Source organism: Chlorocebus sabaeus, chromosome 7 (assembly GCF_047675955.1).
Source record: "Chlorocebus sabaeus isolate Y175 chromosome 7, mChlSab1.0.hap1, whole genome shotgun sequence".
Lineage (NCBI taxonomy): Eukaryota > Metazoa > Chordata > Mammalia > Primates > Cercopithecidae > Chlorocebus > Chlorocebus sabaeus.
Genome location: NC_132910.1, coordinates 36,072,846 through 36,095,557, shown reverse-complemented (window position 1 = coordinate 36,095,557; position 22,712 = coordinate 36,072,846). Strand labels below are relative to the sequence as shown.

General features: G+C 40.6%; 1 protein-coding gene across 11 annotated transcripts in view; it reads left to right on the top strand.

Annotated features, from left to right (window-relative positions):
* Positions 1–15,915, top strand: part of WDFY3 (WD repeat and FYVE domain containing 3) — a 308,566-nt gene extending 292,651 nt beyond the window's left edge. For all 11 annotated transcript variants that reach the window (XM_073017468.1, XM_007999124.3, XM_007999126.3 and 8 more), the window contains 4 exons: positions 1,325–1,648; positions 2,287–2,398; positions 3,184–3,381; positions 7,620–15,915. In XM_073017468.1, coding sequence (XP_072873569.1) covers positions 1,325–1,648; positions 2,287–2,398; positions 3,184–3,381; positions 7,620–7,743 — 758 coding nt within the window. In that variant the 3' untranslated portion in view covers positions 7,744–15,915. The remainder of the gene's footprint in view (positions 1–1,324; positions 1,649–2,286; positions 2,399–3,183; positions 3,382–7,619) is intronic.
* The last annotated feature ends 6,797 nt before the right edge of the window (positions 15,916–22,712 follow it).

Sequence of the window (22,712 nt, the reverse complement as noted above, 5' to 3'; positions counted from 1 at the left end):
AGGTGTACTTGTTTCTTATATATTTTCCCTCCAGTAGACTTTATTGCAACAGAGTAGAGAGTTGATGTGAAGAAATGCAAAATAACAGTGAAAAGAGGAAGAAGAACAAAATTCCAAAGTAAGGCTTTCATCAATAATTCACTAATCTTTAGCCAAGTGTTGTGGCATGCACCTGTGGTCTCAGCTACTCAGAAGGCTGAGGTGGGCGGATTCCCTGGGCTCAGGAGGTTGAGGCTACAGTGAGCTATGATTGGTCCACTGCACTCCAGCTTGAGTGACAGAGCAAGATACATGTCTGTAAAAATAAGTACATAAATAAAAATTAAAAATAAGATAATTCACTAACCTTTCAGCCATTAACCACTGTATGCAACGGTCCTTCTCTCTACCATCTTGTAGAAAGAATATCCAAAAGTAGCCGGGCGTGGTGGCTCACACCTGTAATCCCAGCACTTTCGGAGGCCGGGGCGGGTGGATCATGAGGTCAGGAGTTCAAGACCAGCCTGGCCAACATAGTAAAACCCTGTCTTTACTAAAAATACAAAAATCAGCCAGGTGTGGTGGCGAGTGCCTGTAGTCCCAGTTACTTGTGAGGCTGAGGCAGAAGAATCACTTGAACCCAGGAGTCAGAGGTTGCAGTGAGCCAAGATCACGCCACTGCACTCCAGCCTGGGCAACACAGCAAGATTCTTTCCTCCAAAAATAAATAAATAAATATTTAAAATATATATATATAGAGAGAGAGAGAGAGAGAATATCCAAAAGTAATCTTTTAGAATGATAATTTCAAGAACTTGGGAGGCACAGAACTGTTAAAGGAGTCTAGAAAAGGGGGAGAATACTTTGAGCTGAAGGAATTAGGTGATTTAGAGACAGGAATGTTTAAGCTGTGCCTTGAAAGCTAGGTGACGTCGGAACACACAGATTGGGAAACTGGGTCTAGGCGGCACCAGCAGCATGTGAGGAAGCTCACCCTTGGAGGAGCAGGTCTGCAGGGAGAGAGCTGGAGTGACACCGTCTAGCTGCAGCATGGCAGGGAGTGTGCGGCAAAGGCACGTTCTGGCCAGATTGTGAGAGACTGAATTCCAAGCTAAGGATTTTGGCCAAAGTTTTTAATAAACTCTTTCAGAAATTCTGCTTTTTTATTTCTTTGCTCTGTACTCTAGCCAAAAATTGTGGCACTTACTTTCTTTTTTGTTACACTTAGCTTAAAATATTATGTCCATAAAGGCTTATAACTGGGAGAAAAAAAATGCTACTAGAACAAAGCTGGGTGTAACTTTGGTGATTCTGTATGTTCCAATTATCTCAATGCTTCACCCAGGGCAGGAAGGCCAAGACGAGGACAGCAGTGATTCAGAAGCAGATGAGCAGAGCGTCAGCCAGGATCCTAAGGACACTCCAAGCCAACCCAGCAGCACCAGCCACAGACCCCGAACAGCCTCCTGCCGCGCAGCAGCTGCCTGGTGTACTGACAGTGGCTCTGATGACTCCAGACGCTGGTCCGACCAGCTCAGTTTAGATGAGAAAGACGGCTTCATATTTGTGAACTATTCAGAGGGCCAGACCAGAGCCCATCTGCAGGGCCCCCTTAGCCACCCCCACCCCAATCCCATCGAGGTGCGGAATTACAGCAGATTGAAACCTGGTAACTTGAAGTCTGGTATCTATTTCTCACTCCTTATATGTGGTGTGAGGGTTAGTGGATTGAGGCAGTGGGGTCTAGCTCTCCCTGGGCCCCACCCTGGATGTGCCCTGTGACCTGGGCCACTCACACAAAAGGCCTCTTTACACAGAAGGCCTCTTCAGTTTCTTCTAGTGTAAAGTGGACTTAAAAATTCTGTCCTACAAGGGTGTTTGCAATATGCTGGGCATCTTCTAAAGAAAAATACCTCAAACCAAAAACTGCATTTATTCACAACTCATTAAATCACGCAAGCTAATTTAAAATGAATAAATAAAACTGCATTCACAGGTGACTTTGCCCAGAATAGAGTTAGAAGCAGGGTCCTCAGTTGGAGAAATTGGATGCATCTGCTTGCATTGAAAATTTCCCCTTCTCATTAGTTTGTCTCCTTCAGTGAGATATTTCTTCAGCCTGACCCATGTTAATGTCAAGCTAGATAGCTTTACTTTCAACCAAGGCGGCAACTGCTGAGAACTGGAAAAGCTGCTATAGCTGTATGTTGAGGTACCCTAAGTTTAAGGCCACCGTCGTAGAGTATTTCTCCCCAGTACTGGCTTCCCTCAGTTGATTATGTTGTGCCCTCCACTTCTCCACTCCAGGGTACCGATGGGAACGGCAGCTGGTGTTCAGGAGTAAGCTGACTATGCACACAGCCTTTGATCGGAAGGACAATACACACCCAGCTGAGGTCACTGCCTTGGGCATCTCCAAGTAAGTGTCAGGCTTTTTCCAGCTCCGCTTCCCATCTGAGTCATTTGGTTAGCCAAGGGCCATATACTCCAGCCTTGTCTTTGGGGAAAACAGATTTTATTTGTATTATCATATATAGCTCAAAGAGATAAATTTGAAGAAGAACCCTGTCAGTGTGTAGATATTTTTCTTTTCTTTTTCTTCTTCTTTTGTTTTTTTTTGTTTGTTTGTTTGAGACAGGGTCTTGCTCTGTTGCTTAGGCTAGAGTGCAGGGGCACAGTCACAGCTCACTGCAGCCTCAACCTCCCAGGCTCGAGCAGTTCTCCCACCTCTGCCCCTCAAATAACTGGGACTATAGGCGCGTACCATCATACCTGGCTAATTTTTGTATTTTTTGTAGGACGGGATTTCACCGTGTTGCCTAGGCTGGTCTCAAATTCCTGGGCTCAAGTGATCTGCCCACCTCGGCCTCCCAAAGTGCTGGGATTACAGGTGTGAGCCACCATACCCATACACTGGATTTTAATTCTGAATTTTTTTAAAAAGTGAAAAACTGCTTTTTCTGTTCTTCAAAGATACAGCAAGGGTGATCCAAAGAAAATTGAAATGGAAGTGTAAACTTGGGCTCAATTCAGTTTTTGTCTGTTTACACATACATCCCTGAGTGAATCAAGGAGTCTCTCCGGGACCCTTACCAGCCCTGACCCCAAAACACACATCCACCAAAAACCAGAGAGCCTCAAGAAGGAGATCACAGACAACAGAAGCCTTCTATACAATGACCTCCTCTGTCATGTCTCCTGCAGGGATCACAGTAGGATCCTCGTTGGTGACAGTCGAGGCCGAGTTTTCAGCTGGTCTGTGAGTGACCAGCCAGGCCGTTCTGCTGCTGATCACTGGGTGAAGGATGAAGGCGGTGACAGCTGCTCGGGCTGCTCGGTGAGGTTTTCACTCACAGAAAGACGACACCATTGCAGGAACTGTGGTCAGCTCTTCTGCCAGAAGTAAGATAAGATATCTGCTTTTTGAATTTACATTGAGTAAGCTCTAAGGATGTTAATTATGTCCTACACACAAGTTCTGATTGCCCTGGCATCCCCACTACAGTATGCCTTGTTAGTATGAACCAGTCTTCACTTTTTCTGTTCTTCTTTATTACTACAATTAGGAAATTTTTCTATCATACAAGTCACAAACACCTTGTCATCCATGACACAGAATGCACATATGCTAATATTTCATCATATTTAATTTGGATACCTGTATGTGAAATGTTTCTATAAACACTATAGATACATTTTAAGTATCCTCTTTGCACCCTTCACCAATCACACCCATTCTCCATGTTGCTATACTTTCAGGAGCATGTGTTGCCTCTGTAAACATTACATCATATTGTTTTGGTGTTTTCAGCTTCACTTTTCAGCTTTATATAGTATACTGTTTTTACCCTTCTGTAACTTTCTTACTCAACATTGTCTTTGAAATCCATTTATATAGATAACTTATTCTAATATATTTATTTTAACTATTGTCGGTTGTTTTAATTATATGAATTTATCACCATTTATTTCTCTTTTGATGCCTTCTCAGGGTTTTTTTTTTTCTATTAGTACTATAAATAATGCTACAATGCATATCCCTATAAATGCCCTTCTAATACACAAGCTGGAATTCCTCTACAGATGGAATGAAATTGATGGAACACAAATTTGTTCTTGATCTTAATTAGATATTGCCAAATTACTCTTCAAAACAGTAGTGCTAGTTAATACTACCTCCAACAGGACATGAAAGTTCTCCAAATTCTTAGTCATGCTTAGGACTGCCAGACTTTTTCCACTTTTGCCAATCTGATAGCTAAAAAATAGTGCTTTGTTGTTTTAACTTGCAATGCTAGTGAGACAACATCTTTTCATGTTTGTTGGCTATTTGGGTTTCCTCTTGGGTACTTTGCCTTTTTCTTTTTTTTTCCTTGAGGAGTTCTTTTATATATTCTGTGCTGTACACATTTGTCTTTTATATATCTTGCAGGTATGTTCTGCCAGTCTGTGGCTTGCGTTTCAACTTTGTATATGTTTTTTCTGTCAGACAAGTTTTTAAACTGGTTGTAGTCACATTTATTACTCTTTATGATTTTTGCTTTTTTGTGCCTTAAGAATTCTTTCCCTATCCTAAGATCACGAATATAATCTTATTTATTTTCTTTTAAAGGTTTCAAAGTTTTATTTTTCACATTTAGATCTTTAATTCATTTGTAATTCATTTTGGGGTATGACATGAGGCAAGGATCTGTTTTTCCCCCATATGAAAGGTCAGTGGTCCCATGGCTGTGGATTTGGTTGATAACTCTGTCCTATACCCGGGTCCCAGATACATATCCACAGTCATTACTTCTTCTGCCAGACAACAGAAAGGATTCCATGGACAGTATACTTTAAGGCTTATATTGCCTTACTCCAGAGATGCTTTCATAGAAAGCATATTATTCTTAACTTGTGTAATTATGAGGCAGTTTCTGAGGTTTTGTAAGCAGCATTGGTTTACTGGTGTGGGCATAGTCTTTGGGTTTACACTGACCAAATGCTCATTGTGCTACTTTCTGTTGCCATAATGCCAGCAAGTTACTGAGCCTCTCTGAGCTTTGGTTTCTTCATCTGTAAATGTGGGTAAGAAGACCAGTCCTCTTAGAGCTATTGAGAGAATTAAATGAGATCACATATATGAGTGTTTTAAGGCACCAAGTTCAAAGTCTGGCAAAACAGATGTTCCATAATTTGATTCCTTAAACCTTTTCTGCTGGGCAGTCTGGTTCAAGATGAGGGACCCAAAATGTTGCAGCCAGCCATTTCCTATGGGAATTTCTGTGGGGCTGGCAGAGGATTCTGTCTAGTGGCTCTGTGCTTTTAAAGGCCTGCTGTGTAAAACCTATAATGGGGCTGGGCACGGTGGCTCACACCTGTAATGCCAGCACTTTGGGAGACTGAGGTGGGCTCATCACCTGAGGTCAGGAGTTCGAGACCAGCCTGGCCAACATGGCAAAACCCTGTCTGTACTAAAAATACAGAAATTAGCCAGGTGTGGTGGTGTGTGCCTGTAATCCCAGCTACTCAAGAGGTTAAGTGAGAGAATCACATGAACCCAGGAGACAGAGGTTGCAATGACCCGAGATCGTGCCACTTCCCTCCATCCAGCCTGGGCAACAGAGCGAGACTCCATCTCAAAAAAATAAATAATAAATTTTAAAATCCATAATGGGTTTTATAGAGCAGGCCTTTCAAAGCACAGAGCCATATAGTCTTTTTTTCTTTTTTTTTTTTTGAGACGGAATCTCACTCTGTCACCCAGGCTGGAGTGCAGTGGCGCAATCTTGGCTCACTGCAACCTCCGCCTCCTGGGTTCAAGCGATTCTCCTACCTCAGCTTCCTGAGTAGCTGGGATAACAGGCATGCACCACCTGCCCGGCTAATTTTTGTATTTTTGGTAGAGACAGGGTTTCACCATATTGGCCAGACTGGTCTTGAACTCCTGACCTCATGGTCTGCCCACCTCAGCCTCCCAAAGTGCTGGGATTACAGTCATGAGCCTCTGCACCCGGCCCATATCTATCTATCTATCTATCTATCTATCTATCTATATATATATATATATATATAGATATTGAGATGGGGTCTTCCTCTGTCACCCAGGCTGGAGTGCAGTGGCATGATCACAGCTCACTGCAGCTTTGATCTCCCAGGCTCAAGCAGTCCTCCCACCTCAGCCTTCCAAGTAGCTGAGACTATAGGCAAGAGCCACCACACCTGGCTAATTTTTGTATTTTTTGTAGAGACAGAGTCTCACTATGTTCCCCAGGCTGATCTCAAAGCTGCGGGCTCAAGCAGTACCCCCACCTCAGCCTCCCAAAGTGCTGGGATTATAGTTTTCAACCTCCACACCCATCATATTAATCTAGTGATTTGTGCTAGCATTCCGTATGTCTGCTGGCACACATCTGTTCTTTGTCATGTTTAATTTTCAAAATATTGTTTAATTATAGGTAATTCTTTAAATTATCCATTGCTATTAAATGTTGGATGGAAGCTTTATTGGAAACTGACCAAAGAGTGATAAGTTCTGATGAAGCAGGCACAGAAGGAAGTGCTGTCCAGAACACATAGCCTGTGGTCTCTATGACTGAGAGCTGTTGACACTCCTCAGGGTTCTGAGAGGTCCAGTGACAGTCCTTTAAACCCATAAGCTTATAGTACTTAATTTACTCTCTGGACACTTTTACTGGTAGATTAATGGACTAAACATAAATCTCCATTTCAGGGACAGGTACAGTGGCTCCCATCTGTAGTCTCAGCACTTTGGGAGGTCAAGGCAGGAAGATCACTTGAGGCCAGGAGTTTGAGGACAGCCTGGACAATGTACTGAGACCCCATCTCTCAAAAAAAAACAAAATTTTTTTTTTCATTTCCATTTTAATCTTGTGAAAATCCAAGCCTAAAGTGATTTAATACCACATCCTGAGTCACACCCAGCTTTATTCCAGGAATAGGAACTCTGAATACTTCTTAAAGAATTTGAACATCTCTTAAGAATAGTCTGCTTCAAACAGTTCCAGCAAGATAAATAGGAAATGAGGGTGTTGGGACTGGAAAAGGAAAGCCAGTCTAACTGTTTAAGAAATGATTGAAGAGTGGATCAATCAAAATGTTTAAAAGCACAATGGAACTTGATAGTGATCAAACTCATATTTCTGTTGGAAATTAGAAGACTTACTAATGAGTTATTAGTAATTCTCTTGGAAGTAGATATTCATTAGTGAGTCTTCTAATTTCCACTAGTGAGTTTTTCTAATTTCCAGGAAAAATATGTCAAGCTCCAAGTAAAGACACTGACATACCTCCCAAGCTTATAGGCCATGAGAATTAGTCTGCACAGGTAGAATGGCCTCACATCGATGTTCAGACACCTTGGCCTCATTGTGTAGGAAAATCTTAACTCTGTTTTTTTGTTTTCATTTTTTTTAATTCTCATCAGTCAAAGAAATAGCTTCCCTGGTTTAATACTGCATTTCTTCATAGACTGAAACAAATAATACAGCTTTCCTTTTAGTCCTTGTTCAACCACACAACACAAACCAGTATGGCCTTTGGCATTTTACTGCAAGCTTTCCATTCAATTATTAATATTCCGGAACCCATGATCAAGCATGGAGGAGACCAATAATTAATTGACTTTTCCTTTCCTTTAGGTGCAGTCGATTTCAATCTGAAATCAAACGCTTGAAAATCTCATCCCCGGTGCGTGTTTGTCAGAACTGTTATTATAACTTACAGCATGAGAGAGGTTCAGAAGATGGGCCTCGAAATTGTTGAAGATTCAACAAGCTGAGTGGAGACCACGGTCTGTAGACCCCTTCCCGATTCTCCTGTCCCAGCTTGGAAGGCATTGAAAACAGTCTCCGTTTACACATCTCTTCATACCACGTGTTTGAAGTGTTAAAATTCAAAGGGATCATTGAATAAAACGGGTGTAGAGTACAGGAATGGGGCAGACGTGATTCAGGTGAACAGCACAAGAAGAATATGAGGTGGTTCTAGAAGCAACACTTTCCATCTCCAATTCTCCCTGATGACAGTAGCTGTCTCCAAGAGAAATATCCTCACTTATTAACTCTCTTTTCTTGCATCTCATTTTTATACAGCTACTCATCCTTATTTGGAAAAACCAACAACAAAAAAGGCTTTTAGAAAATGGTTGTAAATCTGACTTCTTTGCAAGTAACTGTATATTGTAAATAGGTATAAAAGGCCTTTTTTCTAAATAAGGACTTAACTGCCTGTAACATGAAACTTCAAACTAAACCACTAACTCAATGAACAACTTATGGTTTGTCTGACATCCCTCACTTACCAATTAATTATAAATATGTTTTTTTAAATCCCCAAAGACATTATCTGTGGTCTTTTTTTCCTTTCAAGCTCAGCCTGTGTGCCTGATGTCATTTCTTTCAAGTTGCCCACAGTATCTCCACTTAAACTAGGCTAGTAACCAAAATAATGTGGACCTTCTTTAGGAAACAGCGTGGGAGAATAGGAGTCCAGCCGTAAGATAAACTGGAAATATTTGGGTGTCTTGTACCTGGCTATGCACCACCTCAGTGTTGTTCCTACATAAACAAGGCCCCTTTTAAACTTGTATGTGGACTGCTGTTTGGTCAAAGAATACCTTGTTAGCATTGCAGAAAGGTGGTCAGATGACCAATGCAGTGCAGGAGCCCTGTCTCAACTAATGGAAATATATTTGCATGTAACCCAAAATTAGCTTATCTTGCATAGAACATAATAAGTATGTGTCTTTCGTGACACGGATGTTCTACTATAGCTTATTTTCAAAAAAGGGGTTAAAAAAAGGAAAGAAAAAAGTGTACAGAATTAACATATAAACTTTGTTGTAAAACTGAATCATGTCAGAACTGCTTAAAATTAACCTTTACCATTTAATGTCATCTACCTGAAAACAGTGAGATTTATACTGTATCAATGTCTATTTTTTTGTTTTTGCTATGAATATAATTACAGTATTTTAATATTTAGTTATTTAATTTGTTCTACTAGTTGGATACAGAACACACATATCCAGGGGGATTAAAGCTGGAAGGGGCTAAGAGATTAGTTTACAGAGAAAAGGCTTGGTGGTGGGATTTTTTTAAATGTGTGTTATGTACATATATATATAAATATTAAAAAATGAAACAGTTAATCTAGATTTTAACATTTTCAGAAACTTAGTGATAATATTATGAACAATTCTAAAAGCCCTGTGATTTGAAAAATGTAGAATCATTAATGGCCCAAGATAGGCCTTCACACCCTCACAGGTGCAAAAGGAAAGGCCTTCACATCCTCACAGAGGTGTCATGCAAAGGACAGCGGCTTTGGCTTTTCCAACTTTCCGTCTTTAGGCCCTGGTGAGAGGCACACTTATGCACTAAAATGCACATATATGCACATGCATTCAAAAATAGGCATTTGGTACAATGGTGATCTTGTACCTGATGGGCTGAAACCAGCTTAAGAACAAATTTGTTCTTCCTGATACGATAACTAGGTCTCCAAGAGAAAATATAAAGGCTGCTTTAGTGCCTTACGCTTACTAAATTTAAATCTTTATTTACCTGGGTTTGAGCCTACAGTCTATTTATGATTACATATCAAAATTGATTAAAACACTTCCATTTCTAAAAGTTCAAATATACTTGTTAATAAAAGGATTATCGGCATTAATACTTTAACTTAAAGAAAAGTTGTGTTCTGTTTTCCTTTCTGTGTCTTACTCCCCCCACACTGTCCCTCCCACATCACCATCTTCAATTCTAATAAATAATGCTGATGTTCAACAGTTGCAGAAATTGTGCTATCACGTAACTGTGGGCCTTGCCCCTGTGTGGCCCTCTAGATGAGTTGTAGCAGTGTTATTCTACACTTTTTAAAAGAAGCGTCCTCCTTTTGTCCATGAATCATGTTTACCCCATACCCAGTGGCAGAGGTGTTCTTTAAAGACTTGAATATATGAATGTGTGTGTGTTGTTACTTAAAGGTTATTCCTCTTTGTAATAGGAAACTATATGAAATGAACACTTTTAAACTTTCTGACACAACTTTCATTACTAACTTTCTGACACGACTTCCATAACTAGAAGGTGGAAACCAAAACCCTCATGGTAGTATTTCCTCTGGCAGCTGGTGCTGTGGGCAACTGTTTTGTTCAATCAGGTTTCTTTTCTTTTTGCCTCTAATGCAGAAATCAATAGAATCACTCACACATACAAGTACACTCACATAAACTAATTATTTCTCTGGATATCGTTCTGTGTTCCATGTAAATTTATTTACCAACATCTATTGTCAACATGTACATCTACCTTAGTGTGGTCTGCATTCTTTCTCTGAGAGTACCTCACAGGGCTCCTGCCTGATCTTCGTAGTTTGTTCGTTCATCCATCCACCTGTTCATTTGTTCATCCATGTATTCTAACATTTGTGTGTAGTGTGCAACTGTAATGTCATGCTTTTGAAGAAGAGAATAGCTGCCCATAGCAGCCATCCGTCTGGATAATAGCAAAACACTCTATAGATAAGTTATTTTGCACTTTCTTATGTATAAAGTTGGTAGAAACTTATTTTTGCTTTGTATCATTTAAATACATTTTGTTTTGGTAAATGAACTGTGTATAAAATATTTATGCCGTTAAAACTGTTTTTAGAAAGTATTTTTAATTTCAGCAAGTTTGGTTACTTGTTGCATGACTATTAACACAGCTGACTTTTTGTGTCAGTGCAATGTATATTTTTTGTCCTGTTATTAACTTGTAAGCCCTAGTAATGGCCAATTATTTGTACAGCAACAGAAGTAAATTGAAGATACTGGCTAAGACTGGATTGATTGTGGACTTTTATACTATATTGCAGAAACCAATATGTTTCTTGGTTATGTAAAAGACCTGAAGAATTACTATCTAGTGTGCAATCTGTGATATCTGAATGTTCATTGTATATTTGTCTCTGATGCAAAAAGGTAGAGTAACACAATTACAATACATGATTAAATGCAATAGTCCAGGTACTTAAGTAATTTTTTTTCATTTCAAATAAATACCCACTATTTACCACCAAAAGAAAGAAAAAGAAAAGTTGTTAAGTCAGTTATTCAGGGAAGGAAAAAAAAACAGAGATCTAATAACTCCCTAAACTTTATGTAGTTCTTTCCTAGTTGTAAATACTTCAGAAGCACCTGCATAAGATTGCAGAAGTATTGGCTGTTAAGGTTCCAGTTCCAGTTCTAGTTCGACCCATCCTTAAAAATCAGGCTTTCTGCAGTCTGAGCTTCTCAATTGTGCTGGATTCCCAGGGCTAATGAGTGTATGTGGGTGGCAGTAAGGAGAAGCAAGCCCCTTCTGGGAGATGTGATCCTCAAATTTGACTGGACCTGTAGAAAGAGACAGGGCTGCATGGTTTTTGCTCTTTTTTCCTGAGCTTTATTCTCTAGCCAAAATATTGTGAAAAGTAAGCAACAGTCTGTATATATATATATGTGTGTGTGTGTGTGTCTCTTGCACCCATACTATAGTCACAAAAGGAATATCCCAGTGTCCCCCCTCACCTGGAACTACAGCAGCTGCTGTTAGCAGCTAGTCTTTCCAGTTCAGCCTTCAATCTGAGAGTGTTAGAACTCACAATCCATTGTTCTTGTTATCAGCTTGTTTGGTTTTAAAATAGCCTTTCCGTAAAGAAGAGTTTTTAAGTTTATTTAGGCTGTTTTGATGATTGTACTTTTTCTAAAGATGCTAAATTCATTTTAAGCTTGAATAGCAGAGCCCCAAATTTGAATATATTTTGCTTATTACAAATTTTACCTTAGTGCACCTCCACTTGAGTGGCAGAAGATGAAGGAATGTGAAGAACTAAAACAATACCAATTTCTTTAAAAATTTTTTTTACAAATGGTAAAAGAGAAAGCTTAGAGCAGTTCCCATATTATTAATGCTTTATTACTTACAGTTCTAGTGATGGGTTGCAGTCAAGGATGGGCACTGCAGAATTGTCAGATGCAGAAATTCAGAGTTTAAAAGAGCAAACATGCAAATGATTTTCAGTGAGTCCCTTGTCTGCCATTTGCTTCTCATCTTCAACAAAATTTTCCCTACACACCTCACTTTTGACCATTTGATGGAATTGGCCCAGCACTTGGTTAGTTTTTTGCTTTATGAATATTCTCATTTCCTCCCACCTATTATAAAGCTCTTTTATTTTCTTTTACTTTTGCTAGAGACAGCATCAAGCCAAGCTACCACAGTAGCATGGTGTTTTGGAGATCCCTGAATAGGAATTACCACTGAGGCTTCAGTTCTAACCAGCTTGGGAATGTAGAAAGCCTCTTGTTTTAGCGCTTGCTCTCTCCAAAGGGTTTTCCTTTATCAGTAGCTGCCTGTGAGGATGGGAGTGGTCTAAGATGGTGCTTCTTTAAACTTTTTGGTCTGAGAATTCTTTGATCCTTAAAAATTTTCAAGGACCCCAAACAGCTTTTGCTTATTTGGTTTATATCTATCAGTAGTCATTGTATTAGAAATTAAAACTGAGATTTAAAATATATATGTCAACTCATTTAAAAATAACAATGATAAGAGCATGATGTATTAACATAAATTATATATTTCTATAAAAAGTCTTTTCTAGCCGAGTGCAGTGGCTCACACCTGTAATCCCAGCACTTTGGGAGGCCGAGGTGGGCGGATCACCTGAGGTCGGGAGTTCAAGACTAGCCTGGCCAACATGGCAAAACCCCGTTTCTACTACAAACATACAAAAATTAGCCAGGCATGGTGGTGCGCGCCTGTAATCCCAACTACCTGGGAGGCTGAGGCAGGAGAATGACTTGAACCCGGGAGGTGGAGGTTGCAGTGAGCCGAGATCTCACCACTGTACTCCAGCCTGGGTGACAGAGTGAGACTCCGTCTCAAAAAAAAAAAAAAAAAAAAATCTTTTCCAAAACAAATTTTTTGCAAATCTCTTTAATGTCTGGCTCAATAGAAGACAGGTGGATTCTCAAGTCTGCCTCTGCATTCCATCTGTTGTGATACTTTGTTTTGACTGGATTTTTGGGAAAAGACACATCTGCATGGCTTTGGCTCATTTCCTGAGCTTTATTCTCCAGCTATCATATTGTGAAAAGTGTGTCTATCGCATCCCTACTATAGTCACATCAGGAATATACTTTGTTTTGGTTGAAGCATGAAGAAACTCCAACCTCACACATATATTGGTTGAAAAGGGGTGAATATTTTTAATTTTTATGGGCTCATAAATATATATTTATGAGGTACATGTTATGTTTTAATACAAGCATACAATGTATAATAGTCACATCGAAGTTAATCGAGTATTTACCACCTCAAGCATTTATCATCCCTTTGTGTTAGGAACATTCCAGTTCCACTCTTTTGGCTATTTTAAAATATGCAGTAAATTGTTGATTAGAGTCACCCTGTTGTGCTATCAAATACTAGATCTTATTCATTCTATGTGACTATATTTTTGTACCCACTAAACATCTCCACTTTCCACCCTCCTCCCTACTACTATTTCTAGCCTCTCATAACCATCATTCTACTCTCTGTCTCCATGAGTTCACTTGTTTTAATCTTTGACTCCCACAAATGAGTGAGCACATGCAAAATGTCTTTTTTTGTATTTGCCTGGCTTGTTTCACTTAACATAATGTCCTCTAATTCCATCCATGTTGTTGTAAATGACAGTATTTCATTTTTTTATGGCTGAATAGTATTCCATTGTGTGTATGTGCCACATTTTCTGTATCCATTCATCTGTTGATAGACTCAGGTTGAGTTCAAATCTTGGTTATTGTGAATAGTACTGCAGTAAACATGGGAGGGCAGGTATCTCTTTGATATACTGACTTCCTCTCTTTTGTGTGTATGCCTAGTGGGATTGCTGGGTCATATGGCAGTTCTATTTTTAGTTTTTTTAGGAACCTCCAAACTGTTCTCCATAGTGGTTGTACTAATTTACATTCCCACCAACAGTGTAGGAGGGTTCCCCTTTCTCTATCCTCAGCAGCATTTGTTCTTGCCTGTCTCTTGGATAACAGCCATTCTAACTTGGGTGAGAGGATATCTCCTTGTGGTTTTGGTTTGCATTTCTCTGATGATTTGTGATGTTGAGCATTTTTTAATATACCTGTTTGACATTTGTATGTCTTCGTTTGAGAAATGCCTATTCAGATCATTTGCCCATTTTTTAATAGGATTATTAGATTTTTTTTTTTCCTGTCGAGTTGTTTGAGCTCCTTATATATTCTGGTTATTAACCACCCTTGTCAGATGGGTGGTTTGCAAATATTTTCTTCTGTTCTGTGGGTTGCCTCTTCACTTGTTGATCATTTCCTTTGCTGTACAGAAGCTTTTTAACTTGATGTGATCCCACTGTCCATTTTTGCTTTGGTTATCCATGCTTTTGAGGTCTTAGCCAAAAAATCTTTGCCATGACCAAAGTCCTGGAGAGTTTCCCCAATGGTTTCTTCTAGCAGTTTCATAGTTTTAGGTCTTAGAATTAAATATTTAATCCATTTTGATTTGATGTTTGTATATGGTGAGAGATAGGGAGTCTAGCTTCATTCTTCCGCATATGGATATCTAGTTTCCACGACAGGATTTATTGAATGGATTGTCCTTTCCTCAATGTATGTTCTTGGCACTTTTGTCAAAAATGAGTTCACTGTAGATATATGGTTTTATTTCTGGATTCTTTATTCTGTTCCATTGGTCTATGGCTATTTAGACTATTGTTTTTACACCAGTACCAGGCTGTTTTGGTTACTATAGCTCTGTAGTGTAATTTGAAGTCAGGTAATGTGATTCCTCCAGTTTTGTTCCTTTTGTTCACAGTGGCTTTGGCTATTCTGGGTACTTTGTGATTCCACATAAATTTTAGGATTACTTTTTCTATTTCTGTGAAGAATGTCATTGATATTTCCATAGGAATTGCATTTAATCCGTAGATTGCTTTGGGTAGTATGGACATTTTAACAACATTGATTCTTCCAATCCATGAACATGGAATATATTTCCATTTTTTGTGTGTTCTCTTTAGCTTCTTTCATCAGTCTTTTACAGTTTTCATTATAGAGATCTTTCATTCCTTTGGTTAAATTTATTCCTAGGTATATTACTTTATTTGTAGCCATTGTAAATGGGATTACTTTCTTGATTTCTTTTTCATATTGTTCACTGTTGGCATGTAGAAATGCTCCTGATTTTTGTATGTTGATTTTGTATGCTGCAATTTTACTGAATTTATCAGTTCTAATTTTAGGTTTTCCCAAATATAAGATCATACCATCTTCAAACAAGAATAATTTGACTGCTTCTGTTCCAATTAGATGCCTTTTCTTTCTCTTTTCTGATTGCTCCAGCTAGGACACTATGTTGAGTAACAGTGAAAATGGGCATCCTCGTCTTATTCCAGATCTTAAAGGAAAGGCTTTCAGTTTTTCGAGCTAGAATATTGTAATTGCTTTTTCAGATCATTGCTTCTTAAGTCGTAGTTTTAAGTTTTTTAATAGTTTAAGTTTCTTAAAGATTAATTACTATGTGGACTCTGAAATGATGCCAGTGAACTTCTCATATTATTATGACATTAAAAATCCGTGGATCTGTCTTGCACTTTGAATTTATTTTTTTACCCATCCATAATTTTGCAGCATCATGCATTGATCATTTAGAAAATTATTTTTAAATCTTGATTCAAGCACCAGAGACAGAAACAGTATATGTAGAACTTCTAAATGTTGACATATTTCATTAGATAGTACCAAAATATCACATTATCATATACATTAAAATACCACCAGCTGTATCAGAAAATTTTAAGTCATAGTGACAGACACAGATTCTACAAAAAATTCTTATTTTTGCTTAAAACCTAAATTGTTATCATTGGCAATAAATACTGTCTGCTGTTTTCTTTGAAGGGACAGGCTCACTTTGTTAATATTTGAGAACATACCATCCATAGAACTGTAGCTTGTCAATTGTTCTTTCAATAAAAATAGTATTCCATGAGAAAGGAAGAGAGTTCAACTCACAATTCAGTCACAGAAGTGCTTCTCTTTGAGACAAATGTTGTACTTCAGTATGCAGGTGCTTTATGGGTACTTCTCATCTTGTGTCACTCTACTTAAGGGCCAAGATTTATTCTTAATAAAAGTAATAATTTTTATTGCTTCTCCAAGGTCATTCTTAAGTCAAAGAGGCACTTGTGTTTTTACTGCAAGTATTTGATTATGAAGAATATGATCATTACTACTAGTGGTTTGGTGCCACCATACTAAGGTTCCAGCAGTTCTACCCACCACTGCTTTTGTACCTCAATAAAAATATCAATGCAGCGAAAGGGTAAATAGTGTTTTAGTAGTACTGTGAAAACCTTGCAGACCCTCTGAAAGGGTCTCAGGTTTCCTGGGGGACTGGAAACCCCTTGAGAACCACTGGTCCAAGAAGACATGAGATGAGGCTACCTAAATTGTAAAGTAGCATGCATGCAATCTCATTCAGTAATGATATTCCTAATCACCAATCCAGTGCTTCAACTGGGCTCCCATTGAAACCTCCCAAGAGCAAGACAAGGCCCTATCACATTGAAGTGTTTTGGTGGCCACCCCCAGCTACTGGGACACAACCTCTACAGCTCAAAAGCATGTTGGGGTTTCAAATAAGGACTTTTGAAATCATTCAAGGCACTAAAATTTTGATAATGTAAAAGAAACTGCTAATAATAATCTTTTAATATTAGATACAGTTCTAACTAGTATAATAAACTATCAGGAGAGTCAGTCTGGGGGCTAAGCTCCCATTCTACCACTTACTGTGTGACCTCAGGTGAGTGACTTAACCACTCTAGGTCTGAGTTTCCTTATATGGAAAATTTGTATTAGGATACCTGCCCCCAGAGAATTGTTATAAGGATTCGATGTGGTAATATATATAGGAAGGGTAGTGCCTGACAAATATGTCGTCAGTACATTCCAGTGTTAACTCGGAAATACGAACATAAAAGGGATGATGCACTGAAACATCTGAATGCCAAATGAACGCCAATGGCAGGGAGTTACCCTTCAGTCAGATATACAGGAGGCAGAATGCTAGAATGGGAAGGGCTCTTCAAAGTCATCAAGTCCAAACCCTCATTTAGCACGAGAGGGAAGGGGTTCATACAGGTGTTTAGTGTTCCCAAAGCCAGGCTGCTTTTTAGGTAGAATTCCCAGCTCTGCTCCTAAGCATCTGACACCCAGGCCAAGGCTCTTTACAAACAGCTCCCAGTTAGTATTTCCCAATTTTCTTTTAGGTGATTACAGTGCAAGTGTACTTTGGATGTTATTTCAATATTATCCGTGCATAATTACGCCCTTCTTTATCAAGAAGATAGAGCATCCGAACTTCAGCCTTGGCCTTCAGCTATCATGCTTCCTGCTCAACAAAGGCAAAGAAGAGTTGCAAGCTGCATTCCAGTACAGAGGACAGAGTTAAAGAAAAACAACTTGTTTAGGGTCTGGCCCTCAGGCCCTACTACAAACTTCAAACAAAAGCTATATCCTAAAAATGTTATTTCCCTGCATAAAGTTTCCCTTCATAAAAGGAAGCCACTCCTTTGCAAAGTGACTCAAGAAATTCACCATGGAGCATAGGTGAACTAAGCAGTCTTTGGTTATAAACTTGAGGATCCTTTGAGTCTGCTGCTGGCCGATTCTGCCAAGAGGAAAAAAGAAACCAAGTTCTCCTAAAGCAATGTTATCAAGTGTGCTGTGGTTCAAGCTCCAATCTGCGAATGTTGATGTCTTTTTCCTTCTAAGGTAGCAAATCTGTGTTGTGCTAATACATACTTAGCTAGGCCTTGAAGATGATTTTTTACAATGATGTAAGTACCCTCTCCAAGAACTTTTTGGCCTATAAATGAGAGGCTTCCCTTCATGCAGGTTATCTGTAGATTTTCAGTAAGTGTATTCCATTCCTTACTGTTTCTAATTCAGTAATACTCTCTTCCACAATATGTTTTCTTTGCTCTGTACTCCCTATTTTCATATCATTGTTATCTGATCTTTGTCCTTTTTTGAATTATTGTATGATACCAGGCCTTCCTGGGAGGTCCTCCCCTATTCCCCCTTGTTCACTCCACTGCCCCCACCCCGTGACCCGCCACTGCATTCCTGGTCTTTTGCAAACTTTTGTCCTGCCTTCTTGCCTGCCTGCCTTTTACATAGGTGTCATGCCATTGATTTTCCTCTTCCTCTTTTAAACGTGGACTCCTGTCCAGCCTTTATGTTTGCTATGATATACTGTGAGTGAATTCTCCTTAACATCGTTCCCCCCTTAGTTTGAGGATTGGGTGTTGTGATTGGGTTTTGTGACACAGCAGTCACCATGTGTGCACTGCAATTGCCCATTCCGTGTCAAGCCCTGCTGGGCTCCTCACCTTCTTACCCCTCACACCCTCTTCTATGTCCTGGGCTAGGGCCTCCTCCGCCACAGGGCCATGCCCTGACTCTGCCCTCTGCCTGCAAGGATCCTACTCCAGGTGTGCTCCTCTTCCTCCCTCACCTCCAAGTCTTTCCTCAAATGTCACCTTCTAAGTGAGGCCTCCCCTGACCAACCTACAGTATTTACAATTGCAATTTCCCTCCCTCTGACTTCCTCATAATCACCCTTCTCTGAGACCCTCTACAACGTGCTATACTACTAGTTCTTTGTGTCTCTCTAGCAAAGGGTAAGCTACATGACCGCAGATACTTTTGTCTGTTTCACTCACTGCTGCAAGGAGTTCTAAAACTGTATCTGACAGAGTGGCTACTCAATAAATGTGTTGAATGAAGGAATTAGAGGCAGCCCTCGATTTGCCCTCAATGGTAATGCAATCTGTTTTTGTAAATATCTTACATCATCTTTCTTGTGTTGAATTTGAGCTTTCGAATACCACATGCCTGAACACATGTGCTTGAAATGCTCACTAGGGTTTGGCTTTTATTATTATTTATTTTTCCAGACAGGGTATCTCTCGCCCAGGCTGGAGTGCAGTGGCACTATCATAGCTCACTGCAGCCTTGACCTCTCAGGCTTAAGCCATCCTCCTGCCTCATCCTCCTGAGTAGCTGAAACCACAGGTTCAGGCCGCCTAGCTATTTTTTTTTTTTTAATAGATGAGGTCTCATTATATTGCCCAGGCTGGTCTGAAACTCCTGGGCTCAAGTGATCCTCCCACCTTGGCCTCCCAAAGTTCTGGAATTACTGGTATGAGCCACCACACCCAGCCTAGGGTTTGGTCTTAAATATTCAAAGTTTCTCATTCTTTGAAGGTACCTTGAGCAAGGCACCCTCTGCCTATGAGAATCACCCACCCAGCACCCCAGGATAGAAGCCACAGGGTCTTTGTAGCAGTGCCAGAGAAGAAAGCCTCTTCCCCTCCTTTTCCTAGTCCAGCCTAACTGGGGAGGACGATATATTCCAGGGCAGCCCCCACCCCTCAACTCTGCCCAGCAGATGGATCCAGGAGGGGCTACTGGACCCATTGTGGGGTTCCCATTTGGGGTCAGCTGGCAGCCCTTCCCTGTCCCATACCCAGTCCTAGAATACTCCCCCATCCCACCCCTGCCTTTTCACCATATCCCATCATTCAGATTCTCCAATCAGCTATTTTAACAACTTCAATACATAATTAATATACTGTAAAAATCATCAAGTCTACAATTCAGTATGTTTTGGTATATTCAGAGTTTTGCCACCTGACATGGTTTGGCTGTGTTCCCACCCAAATCTCAACTTGAATTGTATCTCCCAAAATTCCCACATGTTGTGGGAGGGACCCAGGGGGAGTAATTCAATCATGCAGGCCAGTCTTTCCCATGCTATTCTCATGTGTGAATAAGTCCCACGAGATCTGATGGGTTTATCAGGGGTTTCCGCTTTTGCTTCTCTCTCATCTTCTCTTGCTGCCGCCATGTAAGAAGTGCCTTTCACCCCCTGCCGTGATTCTGAGGACTCCGCAGCCAAGTGGAACTGTAAGTCCAATTAAACCTCTTTCTCTTTTCGGTTTCCAGTATGTCTTTATCAGCAGCATGAAAATAGACTAATATAGTAAATTGGTACCAGTAGAGTGGGGCATTGCTGAAAAGATACGCAAAAATGTGGAAACTATTTTGGAACTGGGCAAGAGGCAGAGGCTGGAACAGTTTGGAGGGCTCAGAAGAAGCAGGAGAATGTGGGAAAGTTTGGAATTTCCTGGAGACTTGTTCAATGGCTTAGCCCAAAATGCTGATAGCAATATGGACAATAAAGTCCAGGCTGAGGTGTTCTCAGACAGACATGAGGAAAGTGTTGGGAACTGGAGTAAAGGTGACTCTTGTTACGTTTTAGCAACAAGAGTGGCAGCATTCTGCCCCTGCCCTAGAGATTTGTGAAACTTTGAACTTGAGAAAGATGATTTAGGGTATCTGGCAGAAATTTCTAGGCAGCAAAGCACTCAAAACATGACTTGGGTACTGTTAAAGGCATTCAGTTTTATAAGGGAAGCAGAGCATAAAAGTTTGGAAAAAATGCAACCCAACTATGTAATAGAAAAGAAAAACCCATTTTCTGGGGAGAAATTCAAGCTAGCTACAGACATTTGCATAAGTAGCAGAAGCCTAATGTTAATCCCCAAGACAATGGGGAAAATGGCTCCAGGCCATGTCAGAGACCTTCACAGCAACCCCTCCCATCACAGGCCTGGAAGCCTAGGAGGAAAAATTGGTTTAATGGGCCAGACCCAGGGTCCCCATGCTGTATGCAGCCCAGGGACTTGGTGCCCTGTGTCCAACTTGCTCCAGTTGTGGCTGAAAGGGGCCAATGTACACCTCGGGCTGTGGCTTCAGAGGGTGGATGCTCCAAGCCTTGGCAGCTTCCACGTGATGTTGAGCCTGTGGGTGCACAGAAGTCAAGAATTGAATTTGGGAACTTCTGCCCAGATTTCAGAAGACGTATAGAAACACCTGGATGCCCCAGCAAAAGTTTGCTGCAGGGGTGGGACCCTCATGGAGAACCTCTGCTAGGGCAGTGCAGAAGGAAAATGTGGGATCAGAGCCCCCACACAGACTCCCTACTGGGGCCCTGCCTAGTGGAGCTGTGAGAAGAGGGCCACCATCCTCCAGACCCCAGAATGGTAGATCCACTAACTAACAGTTTGCACCATGCACCTGGAAAAGCCACAGACACTCAACACCAGCCTGTGAAAGCAGCCAGGAGGGAGGCTGTACCCTGCAAAGCCACAAGGGCAGGGCTGCCCAAGACCATGGGAACCCACCTCTTGAATCAGCATGACCTGGATGTGAGACATGGAGTCAAAGGAGATCACCTTGGAGCTTTAAAACTTGACTGCCAGACAGGTGTGGTGGCTCACGCCTGTAATCCCAGCACTTTGGGAGGCCGAGGCAGATGGATCACCTGAGGTCAGGTGTTTGAGACCAGCCTGGTCAACATGGTGAAACTTCGTTTCTACTAAAAATATGAAAAATTAGCTGGACGTGGTGGTGGACGGCTGTAATCCCAGCTACTTGGGGGGCTGAGGCAAGAGGATTGCTTGAGTCTGGGAGGTAGAGGTTGCAGTGAACCAAGATCGTGCCATTGCATTCCAGCTTGGGCAACAAGAGCAAAACTCTGTCTCAAAAACAAACAAAAACAAAAACACAAAAAAAACAAACTTGACTGCCCCGCTGGATTTCAGACTTGCATGGGCTCTGTAACCCCTTTTTTTAGCCAATTTCTTCCATTTGGAATGGCTGTTATTTACTCAATGCCTGTATCCCCATTGTATCTAGGAAGTTACTAGCTTGCTATTGATTTTACAAGCTCATAGGCAGAAGGAACTTGCCTTGTCTCAAATCAGACTTTGGACTGTTGACTTTTGGGTTAATGGCAAAATAAGACTTTGGAGGCCTGTTGGGAAGGCATGATTGGTTTTGTAATGTGAGGACATGAGATTTGGAGGGGTCAGGGGTGGAATTATACGGTTTGGCTATGTCTTCACCCAAATCTCAACTTGAATTTTATCTCCCAGAATTCTCATGTGTTGTGGGAGGGCCCTGGGGGGAGGTAAGTGAATCATGGGGGCCAGTCTTTCCCATGCTATTCTCGTAAGTCTCACGAGATCTGATGGGTTTATCTGGGGTTTCCACTTCTATTTCTCTCTCTTTTTCTCTTGCCACCACTATGTAAGAAGTGCCTTTCACCTCCTGCCATGATTCTGAGGCCTCCCCAGTCAGGTGGAACTGTAAGTCCAATTATATACCTCTTTTTCTTCGCAGTCTCGGGTTTATCAGCAGCATGAAAACAGACTAATTAATACACCACCATTTTCACAATCTAATTTCAGAATATTTTCATCACCCAAAAAGAGACCCCTTACCATTAGCAGTTACTCCATATTCTCCTCCTCCTGCCCCCAGCCTCTGCCAACACACTAATCTACTTTGTCTATAGAGTTGCCCAATCTGAACATTTTATCTAATGGAATGATGCAATATGTGGTCTTTTGTGAATGGTTTATTTCACTTAACATTTTTGAGCTTCATCTATACCACAGCATGTATCAGTGTTTCATGCCTCTTGATTTCCAAGTAGTAGCCCATTGTATGGGTAGACTACATCTTATTTATCCATTCAGCACATGGTGTTTAGCTTGTTTCCACTTTTTTACTATTGTGAATCATGCTGCTGTAAACATTCATGTTCAGGTTTTTGTAT